Source organism: Natator depressus, chromosome 27, assembly GCF_965152275.1.
Source record: "Natator depressus isolate rNatDep1 chromosome 27, rNatDep2.hap1, whole genome shotgun sequence".
NCBI classification, from domain to species: domain Eukaryota; kingdom Metazoa; phylum Chordata; order Testudines; family Cheloniidae; genus Natator; species Natator depressus.
The window spans coordinates 15,908,722-15,925,026 of NC_134260.1; the positions used below are offsets into that span (position 1 = coordinate 15,908,722).

Here is a 16,305-nt window from a genome sequence, read left to right on the forward strand (position 1 = left end):
GGGACCAGAACCTAGATCTCCTGACTCCCATTCACATGCCTAAGGCACAAAACTATCCTTCTCCCCTGCCTGTTGCTTCTGTGGGTTCGAATCTGGCCTCTTAACTAGAACGTTTTCGGTATCTACAGTGGACTCCTTTGTCTTCCCCTGTGTGGGTTATTAAAGTTAGTGCTATTAGGTAACGAAGGAAGGACACCCCACAGTCACTCTATTAGCAGCTGTTGGAAGGATGAATGTGCCAGAGTAGGAAAGGAGCAGATTTCCTGCTCTGCCAGAGTAAAGGGCTGCACCCCTGGATCATTCTGTCAAAAAGACTGTTCCCTTCGCAGATCAGGCACAAATTTGTCACTGCTATACACTTTCTTCCTCACCCTCACGGTCCCAATGAAACCCTTGCAGGATTTCATCTAGCGTGTAAAAAATCCTGAGCTGTGCCGATGCTGGCACTGGTGAAATGTTTCTTTCCAATAATAACAACTTCCAAGAAATGCCAGGCTTCCTTGCAAAAAAAAAGAAAAAAAAAAAAAGCGGGGGGAAGGATTGAACAAAACCAACTCGGACTGGGAAGGATAATCTGATTCCTGATCATAAGCAGTGGAGTAAAATGGGCTAAAATTGTCACTGTATTTATTGTCTCTTCCCTCAGAATTTTGTCTATCAAATCGATTTTCAGTGTGTGGACAGGTGACACTAATTTAAAAGTTCTACGTCAATTCTTAAGGATGCTGCTTTCTTGGTCTGAACGTAGCTTAGTTTTAATGTACGGTACCTGGCCTTGGTTGGGTGTAACTGTCTTAGCAGGGAGGTTGCTGCAAAGTGAATGGATGATGTGCAAATGCAAGGTGCACTTGGTTGCTTAAGAGAGACCATACCCTCATAACGTTCTGTGGGTTGGGAGAATTTATTACACATTAAGGGTTACAGCCCCTATTGGGAAGTGGCCGGCAGGTCCTATGTGTTCTTCATGCTGATGGCTTCTTTATGGTGTTGGATTTAGCTGCACTCATCTGGAGCTCCTTGGTGCTTAAAGGCATGTTACTAGGTGAGGAGTCATTCCAGTGCTGCTGGTTACTCGGTCCTTACCATTGTTGTGTGTATTGTACAGCCTGGAAGGGTAAAGAAAAATCATTTGTCTCCATGTTTCTTGTGTCTGATGGAAGCATGCATGGTGGCTGTTTTAGGCCACATCATTTTATAATTTGGGGGGGGGGGGGTTGTAAAAGATTTTAAAAACAAAAGGAACCATGTTCTTAACATTCACAACTGAATTTCAAACAGAGGTGAGGAGTGGACAGCAGTGGGGTTTAAATAATGATCCAGTATTGGCAAGAAAACAGTTTTATGCAGAGATGAGAGGAATTTACCTCCAGCAACAGTTCAGGTGACTCTCTTGCTGATAACTCCTCATTATACTCAGTATAAAGGTGCTGAACTGGAATAAGTTCGGCTGCTGTACAGTCTTTTATGCCAGTGTAACTGCATTCATGCCGGGAACATTTTGCTGCTTTAGCTATACCGGTATAGTTAAAGTGGCAAAACACCTAAGATGAGAGAGACCCTAATTCTTGATGTGGATGAGATTCATTAAGATGGCTGTGATGGCAACAAAAGATGAAAGCTCTGAAATCTCTTAGGGAATTTCCTTGCAGAGAAACCCAGGATGCTCATGCACAGGGATCACACCCTTACATCAAGGAAGCAAACAGCTAATTCTTGCTCCCAGCTCTTTTCTCACCTCTTCCCCATCAACTTACTGAGAATCTACGTGGCAGTTTTGCGCTGCTTATCGTCACGTAATGACACTTGCATGGGCAGCACTGGCAGGAGCAGGTGACTTCTGAAACAAATCACAAGTTACTAACCAAATGCAGTTGCCTTTGCAGAAACTCTCTCTCCAAATGTGAATTTATTTTACTAAATGCCTTTGCCCTGAATAACTGCAAAGCCATGACGAGCCGTAGAACCACCCACACTGCATCTCTGGGACAAAGGCAGATTCGCAAGAATTACTTGACATGCCTTTGTGTTGCTATCATACTGCCATAAAACTGCAACAAGTGGTAAGAAGATAAAATGAAAAACTGGCCTAGTGAAAGGGATTTGCAGTGGTGTATTCGAGTTTAGGATTGGCCTCGGATGTATAGCATCGTTGGTTTATGAAGCTAAAATTTAAGGATTGACTTTATTTTTAGAACACCTGATACAATGCTGCATGAGAAAGAACTTCCACCCTGCTTTTCACTCCCATCTTAATAGGGCTGAGGAAACCTAGACTATTGCAATTTCCCCGGTAGTCTGATAGGGTCAGATCTATTAAGGGCTTGTCTAGACACAAACTGGAACTGCGCTAACTCTGTTTTAATCCATGCTTTTAATTATTTTGGTGCATCTCTGTGTGTGGACACATTTCTATCTATCTTAGGGTCTTATTCTACTGTCCATCGCTGAAGTATCTGAGGGCCTTCAACATAAAACTGATAGCAATGGTGACTACCTAGTGGAGTGTTGAACACTAAAACTGTGTGGAAGCAGAGTTCTAGTTTTTTTTAAACTTAATTAATTGTATTGGTGTTTTTAGGTTGATTTGTTTCAGAGTTGTAGTTGTTGTTTTTGGGGGGGAGGTTGGGTGGAGAGGGTGTCAGTGTTGTCAGGCCAAAGGTGGAAAGGCCTTTCTGAAGAGGACGGTTTGCCTGCATTCCCTAATGGATTAACTCCTTTTGGACAAAGTGTGTCCTGTTCTGATTATGTGAAATCAAACAGGGGACACATGATCTGAAATAAGTCTTACCCCAAAATAACTAAAACTGAACTAAACTGCTGTTACTTTGATTCCCTTTTTCTGTCTACACAAACTTTGTTTACAGCTAGGGCCCGATTTTCAGCTGGGCCTCTCTTTTTGCACGTGAAGTTTTTCTCTCTCGGTAGTTGTGGCTGTGATGTTTCAGTGCAGTTATTTGGGGGGCACTAAAGCAAGGGCCGCTTCTGGAATTCTAGGCCATGGTTTGAATTTCAAGGTGCTTTACAAACACTAATGAATTAAACTTCATAACTCCTTCAGGCTTACTGGCAAACAGAATCCAGGAGCCCTGACCTACAGTCCCCTGTACTAGCCCCTGGAAACACTGCGTTAGTCCTAGCAGTCTCCTCCTACACTTCAGTCATTGACTCAATTCTCCTGTAAATCCTGCACTCTGCTTCAGTTACTAGTTCACTCATCTGTTAATGTATTATTCACCAGCCACCTAAGTTAAAAGCTGCAGGTGTGGAATGATGTGTGAGTGGACCAATTCATTTCCCTACAGGAATTTTCCCCAGTGCTGTGAAGGTGAGGATGGGATCCTTAGCGCCTTCTTCTCAAGTTCTGGTTCCATTCAGTTATTCATGCAGCGAAGGCTTTGCCTCCAGAAGTCGGTGGGAGAAAAGGGCCTGATTTTTTCAGAGGTGCTGAGCATCCTCAGTTGGAGCTGAAGCACGGTGCTCGTCAGCACCCCGACGGCTAAGATACGACTGTCGGGGGCAGGCGCCGGGGTAGACCTTCAGGTCGATTCAGGTTCTGACTCTATGCCCATCACTGCAGCCTAGGAAACGATTCTGATATCTTCCAATGTTACAACTCCCCCCAAAAAGGGGGTTTCACAAATGTCTATTGCCCTGCCCCCGTGCAGGCCAAGCGGCCACCAAGGACAGTGCCCCCTTGCCACAGCCTAGACCCTTATTCTCCTGAGCCCTGGCAAGAGCCCGCCCAGCTCCCCCTCACCTGGCGCGGGGGGCCTCTGGGGCTGCAGCTGGGGGGTGTTGATTTCAGGCCTCTGCTCAGGCACCTTCTTGGAGGCTTCTTGCGCCTTCTGCACAGGAATGAACGTCCCTTCAGTGAGCAGCCGCCCGGCAGGGTCCTCGCCCCCTTCCCCACCCCCCCTCCAGCCCCCACCCCCGGCTGCTACCCCCCCCGGCCCTTGGACACCCCCCCCCCCGCGCACACCTGCTGGAGGAGCTGGTTCCGCCTCCTGCGCTCCAGCATCAGCTGCCTGCGCCGGGCCTCCCAGTGGTAGGCGGACATGGGGCGGGGCGGGGGGGCCGGGGCAGGGGCTGGCTCTGCCCAGGGGAGCCCCAGCTGCCGCCGCTGGGACCCGGCCTCACAATGCGGCGGCGGCTGCCCGGCAACCGGGTCCGGGGAGCCGCTGGGCCTGCCGGGGGCCCCTCCCTCGGGACCCACCCCCGGCGGGGGCCCCTCCCTCGGGACCCACCCCCGGCGGGGGCCCCTCCTGCGGCCCGGCCCCTGCAGCCCCGGCTCCCCGCCAGGGGGCGCTGCCCGCCCGGCGTTCCGGGGGTGCCGCGGAAGCCCCCGGGATCCCCGCCCGCGAGCGCGGCGCTGCCTGCGGGCGCCGGGACCAGCCGGGGGCCGCGCGGAGCCCCGGGAGCCAGGCGCGCCTCTGGGGGCGCCGGGGGTCCGGCAGGTGCGGGGCCACCCCCGGTCCCGCCCGCTCCCTAGCCCCGCTGGGCTGCGCGGCCTTCAAGCCCCGGTCTGCGCTCGGGCCCCCCACAGCGGGTGCTGCGCCCTCGGCAATAGCGCCCGTGGGCGCTCGGCCCCGCTGAACATCTGCGCAGGGCTGGTGGGGGCAGCTGGCGCCCATCTCCCACCCCCTGCTCGGGAACTCGGACCTGGCTGTTCAGGTTCCAAACCGCCGGGGCTTGGGGTGTCTCCTGCCAGCACAGCCCCCTGCCCATCGCAGGCTGCGGACAGTTATTCAGCCTGGTGGAATCCAGTTCTCTGGCTTCGCTTGGCAGCTTCATTAGGCCCTGTAAGCACTGAACTCTGCCTCCCTCTCTTCAGGAGTGGCTTACACTTCACAAGGGTGCTGCAAATTCTGCCTCCGTATCCGTGTCTAGCTTCCTTCAGAGCCAAGAGTGGGTGTTACCAACACCTCCTGTATTCCTAGGTGCCCCAGAGCTATCAGATGCCAGCAATAAACATCCCATTGAAAACTGAGGGGGGGGTGGTTATTGAACATTTCTGTTGGGGTAGCGCCCAGTTCCCTGGTGCAGGGTGGGACCCACTGGGCCAGGCACCCTACAGACATAAGAAATGACTCCCTGCCCCAAAGAGTTTACAAGCAAGAAGTGAGACAAACAAGTGGGCAGGGGAACAGAGAATAGGGGTAACAAATATAATAGGGTGTTTAGGACTGATGCTCTCTCCTTCTGGGTGTATGCACCAGGGAAGTGGGCCTGCCACAGCGGGAGCTGACCTTTGTTTCCTCACTGCTACTTTTAGCCTTGAAGGCTCATTGCTGCCAGAAGCTATTGAGTCCCTGCTTACGGAGGGTCTCAGGTATTATCCCTGAATAGAGGCTTCCAGCTTTGTCTACATTAATGAGTTAAGTGTAGTGGATTACTGGGTTTACCGAAACTCATTTCACTTGAGATAGCAGGCAGGACTCACAGCAGGGGCATGGAGGTGAAAGGTCCACTTCTTCGTTCCCTGAACCATCCACCACTGACTTCCAACAGGATTAGATGCTACCCATTAAATTACTCCTGTCAATGACAATCTCTTTGGCTTGGCTTGAGAAGTATAGCAGTGCAGTGTATTGACAGCCTTTCAATTAGGTCACCACCCACTTGTGAGGTGGACTGGCAGATCATAGGCCTGAACAGTGGGGTTGTATTAGTGCTAAATCTAGAGTGACTCCTATAAGTAGTAGGTTTCAGAGCAGCAGCCGTGTTAGTCTGTATCCGCAAAAAGAAAAGGAGGACTTGTGGCACCTTAGAGACTAACACATTTATTTGAGCATGAGCTTTCCTGAGCTACAGCTCACTGCATCGGCTGCATAAGTAGTAGTAACCGTCTGAAGAAGGGGCTGTATTATACATGGGGAGGGAATTGTGCCCAGTGGTGAGAGCAGAAGGGATTGGGAGTCAGGACTCCTGAGTTCTGTTCCTGGCTCTGTTATTGCTGTGCTGTGTAGACTTTGGGCAAGTCACTTCACCTCTCTGTGCCTCTCAAACATGGGGCTATTTAATCAAAACTGGGTTATTTGGAAACCCTATAGACTATGCAAGTGCTTCATTCAGAATGAAACAGCATCTTAATCTGCTGGGTGGGAACTCCACATAGCCCTGCCAAAACCATCTAGGTGGCATCCAAACACCTCACAACCATTAATGCATTTACCCTTACAGTGCAGTAGGGAAATAGGGCCATCCCCGTTTCAGAGATAGGGAGATGAGGTGCAGAGAGATTCAGTGACTTGCCTGACATCTCACAGGGACCCTGTGGCAGAACCAGGACCTGAATCCAGATCTCCTGAGTCCCAGGTCGCTGCCTTAGTGTCAAGACCATCCTTCTGCTTTAGATCCTCCCTAATTGTTTACACAGCCGAGGGATGAGCAGGCGTCTGCCTGCAAGGTACTTTGCTTATGCTCCCGGTCACCTATTTATTCGATTCCACTATCTCCCAAAGATAGCAGGAGTTTAGTCCTTTAACCCTTTTAAGTTTGTGTAATTGGCTTCTTTGTCAGCAAATGAGCTCTCACTGCCTAGTGAGTATCACTACCTTGAAGGCTAGCAGGAGCTGAAGCATGGAAAAAAGACTACCGAATAACACCAGCTATGATTGACAGCTGTCATGCAGAGCATACATCCTCCTAGAACAGGAGCCGCCTTCCTAGGAAGCGTATTTAATTTCATGATTGACTGTTAACGGTCACCATCTTCATTTGGGGAGCAGCATCTACCAGTGACAAAGGGATCTTTCATTCTCGGCTTGCAGGCACACCCGCACCTCAGCCAGTCCGTCTAGACAGCCCCCAACATAAGGAAACAAGCGGGGTGCTACTAACACTGTCTATGAGCTTTCTTTGTGAAAACAAGGCTTTGCCCTGGGGCCTGTGCGCCTTGAGGATCCCATTGGATTTTCCCTCCAGTCTTAGATGATGGATATTTTAGGGTTTTCTGTAATGTCCAGTACCCCAGTATCTCAGCTAAATTAGATTTGCAGGTGAAGGCCGGTGTCTCATTCCCCTGGGGGAGAAGGCTCTGCCTGGGATAATGGGAGACTTATTTTTTATTTGTTTTGTCAGGTCCCTTTCCTTTCTCCCCACGCCTTCCCATACACGTTGGCTGTCCTGGGAAAGCAGTGACACCTCCCCAGCATGACGGGGCTAGGGGAACTGCGGGCGGGGTGGAGCAGGGGGGGAAACTGTGGACGAATGTAAAGACGAGCTCTCCCCCGCCCCGCTCACGCAGTGAGTTGGGGGCTGCGCCTCCTTGCCCGGGGCTGGCTCTACGCTCCGGGCTCCTGTCCAGGGGCAAACAGCTGGAGCCAGCTGTGCGCAGCGGCTGGCGTTGATTGGCTCAGGCGCTGTGACATCACGGGGCTGGCTCGGAGGCTTTTAGCTCCCTCGCCGCCGCCCCTGCCGGAGTTTCCAGCCGCTGCTCCGGTGGCCGCAGAGAGGCGGTCTCGGTGGCGGGTCCCTGCCGGACGAGTAGGCTCCGATCCCGGGCTGCCCCGGCCCCTATGGCAGGTAAACGGGCTGGGGGCTGCAGGGGGAAGGCGCGGCCGGAGAGCGACCCGGGAAGGGCTGGGGACGTGCCGGGAAGGGGCGTCTCCCCGGGGATCCCCACGAACCTGGCTGCGGGGGCGCTGGGACCCCGCCGGCGAACTGGCCCGTGGGGATGGGAGAGACCCAGGGGGACGGGGCGCGGCGGGTGCCCGGCCCGGCCCGCTCCCTTCCCCGTGGGAAGGACCCTGGTCCCTCGCCGGCCCCTGGAGCGTCTGCAGCGGGGCGGGCTCCCGGCGAGTAGGGCTGGCTGGCCCGGGGGTCCCCCGCCTCGCCTCTCCCGGCGCTGGGGGCGCGTCTCGGGCTGGGGCCGGCCCTCCCGCAGCCCCCGGCTCACCCTGTCCTTCTGCCCCGCCGCAGCCCGGAGCGCCCTGTAGCGCCATGGGGAACCAGCTGGCGGAGATCGCGCCCGCGCCGGCCTTCCTGCCGCACTTCCAGGCGCTGCACGTGGTGGTGATCGGGCTGGACGCGGCCGGCAAGACCTCGCTGCTCTACCGGCTCAAGTTCAAGGAGTTCGTCAAGAGCGCGCCCACCAAGGGCTTCAACATGGAGAAGATCCGGGTGCCGCTGGGGGGCTCCCGCGCCATCGCCTTCCAGGTGTGGGACGTGGGCGGCCAGGAGAAGCTGCGGCCCCTCTGGAAGTCCTACACGCGCCGCACGGACGGGCTGGTCTTCGTGGTGGACTCGGCGGAGGGGGAGCGCATGGAGGAGGCCCGGGTGGAGCTCCACAGGATCACCCGGACGTCGGAGAACCAGGGCGTCCCCGTGCTGCTCCTGGCCAACAAGCAGGACCTGCCGGGCGCGCTGTCGGCCTCCGAGGTGGAGAAGCTGCTGGCCCTGCACGAACTGAGCGCCTCCACCCTCAGCTACGCCCAGGGCTGCAGCGCGGTGGACGGGCTGGGCCTGCAGCAGGGGCTGGAGAAGCTCTACGAAATGATCCTCAAGAGGAAGAAAATGCTGCGACACAGCAAGAAGAAGCGATGAGCAGCCCCCTGGGCCTGCCCCGGCCCCACCCAGCTGCCAGGGCATTGCTGGTTGGGTGCGGGGTGAGCCGCTCCAGTGCCAGGCCTGGCTCACCCCAGCGTGGCTAAATCGCCCATGTAGACGAGGACTTTGTTAGGGGACAGCACCCTCTGGGGGATGTGTGTGCCTGCCGGGTGAATCTGACTCCAGGATTTGGGATGGCTCCAATGGGAGTGTGCTATAGGGACTGGTCTGGACCTGTGCCCGCCGGCCGACAGGACACACGGAGTGCCACAGCCAGACTGAGAGCAATGGCCCCTGATGTGTCCAAATCAAATTTAAAGGAGAGGTAGGGTGGGGTTAGGAGACTGCAACTTGATGGCAACCTGCATTAGGTGAAAACACTGCAAGTGGGTTTTCTAGGCGTGTGGGTGTTCATTTCCATCATTGCTACAGGACAGGTGGGGGAGGGGAATCTTTGTATTACTGGGTTTTTGTTTTTTATAAACCACGTGTGTTTGGTTTTTTTGTAGGAACTAAACATAAGTTATTAAACAGAGAGATTGGATAGCTGGGAGTGGCTTTGACTCTTCACTTTCATGCTGTCCGAGTTCATACTTTGTCAAGATTCCAGCTTTCACTTGGCTGGATCAGGACAAACGGTACATTGGGATCAAAGGCAGGACTGCCTTTTATTGAAACCTATGACCTCCGCTAAACAGTTGGCTGTCTTTAAGGAAAGAAGGCTTTTAAACATAAAGTAACAGAAATCTAATCTATCCTTGTCTCCATGCTAAGGGAGTGAGCTCTTGTGAGGGTCGAAAGAAACCAACCAAATCTCTGACTGACTGCTGCACTAATGAATAGTAACAAAATCACAATCCAGTCGTTTTTTTTCCGGGGTGGTAAGCCCTTGCAGCTCCCATACTGCATAAAACTGCAAATGCCAGCATGTATCTGGAGTTTTATAACTAGTGATGATACAGATTCAGCAAAGGAGGGATATTAAACCTCAGGCTGTAGGTTTAAACCAGTCTTGAACTACTGGAGACCAGGATGAGCCCTGATGTGGGGGCTGGGAGGAAGCAAATTATTTCACTCTGCTACTGTGGGTGTCCTACCTTCCTCTCCAGCATTTGGTGTTGGTCACTGGACCAGATCGAGTGTGGCAATTCCTACTGCTCTGTCAATGGTAAATCTCAAAAGTTGCTCCCCTGAAACTCTAGACCAAAGTCACCTTTTGAAGTGCCCTGTATGGAGTTGAGTAGGTGTCATGGGTGAAAATGAGCTAGGAGCCTTTAAGTAACTGTGAAAAGCCCAAGGCTTCTTCCTTCCCTCACACCCAACTGGCTGGGATCAGATGTGCTACCCTGGGTCCCTTCCTTGTAGCAGCTGGGCTGTTCACAGGCTATAAACACCACTGGTGCTCCAGAGGGGGGAGATCCTATCTTATTGGACCAACTTCTGTTGGGGAAAGAGAGACACTTTTGAGAGCTCTGTGTAGCTTGTCTCTCACCAACAGAAGTTGGTCCAATAAAATATATTCCCTCCCCCACCTTAACAACACTGCAGCCCCTAACACCTAGCAATTCTAATTGTACAAAGGTGACAACAAACTTGGTTGCTGTCACAGGAACTGGAGGGCTGGGGGAGGAATACGCAGGACAGCTCCATTCCTGTGAACACAAGATGTTCCTACCCCCACTCCTTTAACAATAGGGTGGTAAATGCAGCCATTGCGGAGGGCGTTAGCCCCAAAGGTGACCCGGAGTAAAAATGTGTCTTGGGTGCCACACGAGTTTGGATAAATATTGACCAATTTGGATAAATATTGACCACCGCAGGGTTTATTCAGCTTAAGCTGGTCGTGTGTGTGTGGCTGGAGCCCGTTTCGCTAAACAAGATTATACCTTTGTATTCACTTCTGCGCCCTCGGGTGTGCTGAGCAGTTTGTGGGGCAGCAGTGGGGTCGGAGCCCCCTGACCTGTGGGAGCGGCTGCCGTGTCTCATGTTCCGGGAGCGGAAGCCGTTTCCATCATGAACTGTGCGTGAAGAGCTCTCGTTCCCCTTTTCCAGACAAAGAGAAGGCGCAGTCTTATGGCAACTGAGGGGCTCCATGGGGAAGAGCAGCAGAGTCTGAGGAGCCAAGAAGTGGTTTTAAGCACAGAGAACTGGGAGCTGGACCATTCACAACTTCTCACACAGCAGGGAAGGAAGGGGAGGGGGGGGACTGACTTCCTCCCAGAGAATCCCTTCTCCCTTGGTATTAGCCTGATGTGGGCCCTGGGTTTGGGTTAGTTGCCAGAGATGACAGGGATATGCAGCAAGGGTTTGCACATAATTTGCCTAAAAAGCTGTTTAAATAATTGGACGAGCTTTGTGAGCATGGTCACGCTGGCTGGCCTTGCTCTGCTTCGCCCCCCAGCCCTGACACAGAAGGACCATCACAGCCGCAGTGTGTCAGTCACAAGGACCCAGATCCTTAGAGGTATTTATGTGCTAGCTCCCATCAGCTCCCCAGGGGAGGCAGGTGCTAAGTACCTTTGAGAACCTGGGCCAAGGTCAGGAGCATAAGGGGAAGTGGGCCTGTGCCTGAGGAGGGATGGGAAGAAGGGGGCCTGAAGGAGGGAAGGGGTTGCAAGTGTCTGAGGAGTGGGTAGGAGAAGGGAGTGTTTCTTTTTGTTCTGCAGGCAGATTAAACATACTAAAGATTCCTGGTGGTGTAGCTGGGTTGGTCCCGGGATATCAGAGCTAAGGTGGGTGAGGTCAGATCTTTCTACCTTGACTCTCTAAGGATTCTTGGTGCCTGTGCCAAGAACCCTCTTGATCTGTGTCCTAGCTGATTTCCCATACCCCTCATTCCACCCCAGGAGATCAGTGGCAATGACCAGGGGGAACCCCCCGCCACACACACACACACTTCAGAGTTTAATGGTTTTGGAAGGGAGCTATAAATCCTCATGCTTCAGGAGAGCAGGCCCAGATCCACAAAGGAGTGTAGGCACCGGAACCCCTGAGTGCCTCAGGCCAGAGCAAGCATGAGAATGACCCTATAGCCTGGAGGGAAACTCAGGGGCCAGGGCCCCTGCTCTAATGACACTTCAGTTATTTATTCAACGGGGAATAGCTTGAACAGGAGAGATTGAGGTAGCACCATATCAGAGTATCCCACAGCTCTGTGGTTAGAGTGTGTTTGTAAGAAGTGGGAGCCCCCCCAAATCCTTTTTCCTCCCTCAGTCTGAGGGGGGAATTGAACCTAGATCTCGCCCCTCCTGGATGGGGGCAGGGAGAAATTGAACCACTGCCACCTGCATTTCTTGCAAGAGCAGTTTAGCTGCCAAAGCCACCAGGCTCTGGGAGAGGGAGTCCTAGCTGGGGATCAGGTTTCAGAGTAACAGCCGTGTTAGTCTGTATTCGTAAAAAGAAAAAAGAAAAGGAGTACTTGTGGCACCTTAGAGACTAACCAGTTTATTTGAGCATGAGCTTTCGTGAGCTACAGCTCACTTCATCGGATGCATAGCTAGGGATCATTAGCAGAGGTAGGTGCCTCCCTGCAGCCCGGGTCTATGGCGTTTTGCTCTGTGAGAGTGGTGGGATGTAGGACACACCCCTCTCATCAGCATCTCCCATTGGCTAGTTTAGGTGGTTCCCAGGTATCTAGCTGCCCCAGTGCATTATTCAGGGACTTGCCTAGGTGCCTAACTCAGGTCGAACACCCGGTCGAAAAGGGACCCCACCCTCCCAGTGAAAATGAGCGAGTGAGGGTGGGGGAGAGTGAGTGACGGGGGGGGGGGGTGGAGTGAGCGGGGGCAGGGCCTCGGAGAAGGGGCAGGGCAGGGGTGTTCAGTTTTGTGCGATTAGAAAGTTGGCAACCCTAGGCTTTGTGGATCCCATTGTTGTGCCAGTGATTTTCTGGGCACCTCAAACTTAGTCCTTCAGTTGATACTGGTAGTTTTCCTTATTAGCGAGACCCTGAATGGCTCCAGCTGAACCTCATGAGAAATGCTCCACAAGGATGCCAATTTACTCTCACAGCCAATCCTGCTCTTCTCTGATGGCAGCTTGGGTCACACCCGTCCTGTATAAGATCTTCCCCAGGTGCACTACCCCTCTCTGCAGGCAGGCTCCAGCTTGGAGAGTATCTGCTAGCTTAGCAGCACTGAACTAGGAGGGGCCGGAGGGCAGTGGGGGCTCTTCACATTGTACTAGCATCATCACAGACTAGGAAACCTGTCTGGGGCTTAGAGGAGGAGCTCAGCGTTGGGGCTGCCGGAGTTGGGAGTCAGAGCACTAGAGTGACTCCCTGTGTGGATAAGCCCTTAGGTCTCTCTCTCGCCATGCCTAAGCTGTAGCTGAGAGGGAGCCTGGGTAGACAGGCTTGTAGCCGTGGGCCTCGAGTTATTGTGCTAGAATGCAGTGTGGATATTGTACCTCAGGCTCTTGAGCCAGGGCTGCCACAGGACCCGTAGGTGGCTTAATACGAGTGCAATGCTCAGATTCTTGCAGGAACGGGGCTAGCAGTGGGTCCAGGCTATTGCAGCAGCCATACCCACTTCTCCCCAGATAGCAGCAGGGGAAGGGAGAGCAAAGCCCATCCCCACGTGCCAGGGGATTTGGGCTGAGCAGGGTTCCTGGCCCAGTTAGCATGGGTGTTGGGGGAGGGGACGCTGTCTGAGCATTTTAAACTAGATGAGCTTTGCCAAGCGGTGGAATGCAGAGTCCCATTCTGAGCCACAGAAAGCAAGGTGCCCTGCTGACAGAATGAGCCTCAGCCCCGATCTCTTTATGTAACCAAGCTCACTGCACTCAGTTTAAATCCCCTAGGGGTTGTTATATAAAGAACATACAGCTCTGTGTGTCTGGCATCCTCTCTGGCTCCAACACCCCACCCTAGGATGTTCTGCTGACTTGTTTAAATCAGTAGTGCCTGCAATCCCCCTCCAGCTTTAGGTGGGGAATGTAAGAACTTGATTAATGGCAGGACCAGGAGGCCATATGCTTTCACTAAGAGTTTCCCATGGCATCACCTGGGAGGTCAAGGACCTGGCACTGAGCAGTCACATGGGAGGCTGTGTGATGGGGGTGGGTCAATGCACAGAATCTTTTCAGCATGCTTTGAAGCTTCCCAGCTGGCAGGATATGTCACTGGGACTCTTCAGAGAGGAGAGTTGGCTGGGGGTGAGATGCTGAGTTTCCAAAATCATAATGAGCTTAATTCAAGCTTTGTTGTTACCTGTTAATTTTTTAATTAACTTATACAACTGGCTGCTCGCAGTGATTAAGTAGCAGAGCAGGTGAGCCCCAAATAACCCCATGAAAACCTAACCTGAGAGCTCAGCCCCCATGGTGGAAAGTGGGTCTGCCTTGTAAGAGAAGGCAAGTTCCCCTAGAGCAGAACTAACAAAGTCCTGTGTTTACATGCTGTCGGTAGCCTCAGGCTTCACCTGCTCTGCTGAGCCACACAAAGCCAGAGAATTGCAGCGGAGAGAGCATGAGTTACTCTGTTCTCACTGCAGCCTCCTTTCTGCTGCATCTCACACACACCTGGAGAATACACTCAAGGGAATGGCCTTGTTGTGACCAGAGACTGGAATTGGCAGAATCTTCCTGGTGTGAGGGTAACCTATTGGAACAGGTTCTCTGTCTCCCCCTCCTGCTCCTCCCCCTGCATGCTTAATTCATCGACGCTTGGGGTCTGTTCAATAGAGACTGGTGGCATCTCTAAAGCACGGGCCTCAGTTCGACCGCGAGTGAGTGGGCTCAGCAGTGTTCCCTGGTGGAGCGGGGAAGAATGATTCCCTCCACTGCCAGAACCGAGGGGTGAGGTTCTCTAGTGTGTGCCATGCAGGAGGGCAGGCTAGATAGTCAAAACAGTCCCCTCTGACCTTAAAATCTATGAACTATCCGATGGAGGTTTCCTACAGCTATTAGTTATTGTTAGTATATCTTGGTTATTGATATAGTGCCTGGGGTGGGCAGCTTCCAGGATTTCCTTGTGCCATACAGCACACACAAAGTAATCCAGTGCCTTCAGGAAGCAAACAATCATAGAACTTCCTGTCCAAAACAGGCTGCATTAGGAGCACACAGAGCGAAACCAAAGAGGAGAAGGTCTTCGAGGGCAGATTTATTCCAAGGGCTAATACTAGAGACCTGGACAAAGCCTTGCAGCCTCTACCTAAAGCAGATGTTTGGGTAGAGCAATGCACGGCGCCCGCTCCTACCCAGCTCTTCCCGTGGGCTGCTGGCCAGTGGTTCAGAGAGGAATCCCGTTCCTCCCAGAGGCAGTGGGCTGCAAACCCCTCTCCCGAAATGCTGGGCTCTAATGGAGCTCAGGTGGGCTGGAGAGAGGGCTCTGTATAAGTGCATAGAGAGAGTGCTGCCGACTTAATTTCTTTCTGATCCCTGGGAAAGATGCACTAAAGAGATTCAACTTTCCTGCCCCTCTTGGGGGAGGCAATGATAATAACACAGCACTGACATGGCTTCCATTGGAAAATTCAGTCTTTTATAAGTCCTGTTTAACTGAGCCTCACAACTACTCTGCGAGGAAGGGACACTGGCATTTTACAGAGGCTAAGTGATTTGCCCAAGGTCACCCAACAGCTCAGTAGCAGAGCCCAGAAAATGTGGCTCCTGGTTCCTTGCTTGAAACACCTGGGTCAAGATTTCCTCTCCGGAATAAAACACAAAAGCCTTTTGCCCTGGACCAGTCTGCGAACTGGTGCACACACATGGCTGATTATAAACTAGCTCATGTCTCTGGAGGGCGATTGGGGTAGTTCAAAAGCTGAAGCTGGTGCTCAGTGACTCTATTGCCAGGGGCCACTTCAGATAGAGCCTGGCCCAGATTACCCCCAGAATTCAGCGTGGCACAGCAGTGAGAGATGGAAAAGGCCCATTGGCTCATGGTGTCCGGTGCAGGACTGGCCAGCTACTTGCCATTATCCAGCTGCCAAATGTTGCTTTCCTGTAAGAACTGCAATAGCTTGTATCTCCAGGAACTGGGCTGAGCCGTCCCGGCATTTCAGCTTGGGAGGAGGTGATGTCAATGAAGGGATAAGTGCCTGCTACAAACCGTGTGGGTGATACTGTATCAAACCTACCTGGGAAGGCTATAAAAGGCAAACACCCAACTGGAGATCGGCATGGGTGGATCATGTGCGCAAGGAGAAGTTATTCATTCTCAGTACAATCATCTCCTGACTATGCAGGGCTCAAGAGATTTAAAAGGTGAAAGTGAGCCAGAGCCAGTGAGCCAAATAAATGGGAGGAGACAACTGCAGAGCAGGGAGAAAGAGGGTGAAAGAGGCTAGGGGTGGAAATGCTGACCTGGGCATTCTCCTTTCTTAGAGTCTGAGGTGACTGTCTCAGCAGAATTTGCTGGCAACGCTTGCCCATCTACTGTCCTGACACCTGCAGTTAGACAAGATACCAAAGCAAAACCTCTGGGATGGTTTGGTGGGAAACCAAGATTCTTGGCTGGAAAGTGAAATTTGGGTATAAAATGTGAGTTGTGAGGTTGTGTGGCTCACTGCTCCTCCATACACTCAGCAGCTTGGGCTTTGCATCAGGATGACAGCATAGAGAGTAAAGCCAGTCCCCAGAGGGCCACGGCTCATGGCTCAGCAATGGATCAGCAAGGCAGAAACGTGCTCTCAGCTTCTTGGTGCTGTGTTTTACGTCGTATGATTGCACCAAAGACCCCAATGCCCATCGCACTGCAGAGAGACTCTCATAACTAAATCTGTACATGAAATTCACAACTCTGCTGATTCTCTT

At 52.6% G+C, this 16,305-nt stretch overlaps 2 protein-coding genes across 2 annotated transcripts; one reads left to right on the forward strand and one right to left on the reverse strand.

Moving 5' to 3' along the window:
• Positions 1 to 635: 635 nt before the first annotated feature.
• Positions 636 to 4,198, reverse strand: CCDC200 (coiled-coil domain containing 200). The gene is made up of 4 exons (XM_074940512.1): positions 3,980 to 4,198; positions 3,758 to 3,845; positions 1,755 to 1,837; positions 636 to 1,106 (listed from the first exon to the last, which is right to left on the reverse strand). Exons 1-4 carry the CDS (start codon positions 4,055 to 4,057, stop codon positions 1,080 to 1,082), a joined length of 276 nt encoding a protein of 91 aa, XP_074796613.1. The 5' UTR covers positions 4,058 to 4,198; the 3' UTR covers positions 636 to 1,079.
• Positions 4,199 to 7,368: 3,170 nt separating this feature from the next.
• ARL4D (ARF like GTPase 4D) lies at positions 7,369 to 9,103 on the forward strand. The gene is made up of 2 exons (XM_074940384.1): positions 7,369 to 7,524; positions 7,921 to 9,103. The coding sequence occupies exon 2, from the start codon at positions 7,942 to 7,944 to the stop codon at positions 8,542 to 8,544; it is 603 nt and encodes a 200-aa protein (XP_074796485.1). The 5' UTR covers positions 7,369 to 7,524; positions 7,921 to 7,941; the 3' UTR covers positions 8,545 to 9,103.
• The last annotated feature ends 7,202 nt before the right edge of the window (positions 9,104 to 16,305 follow it).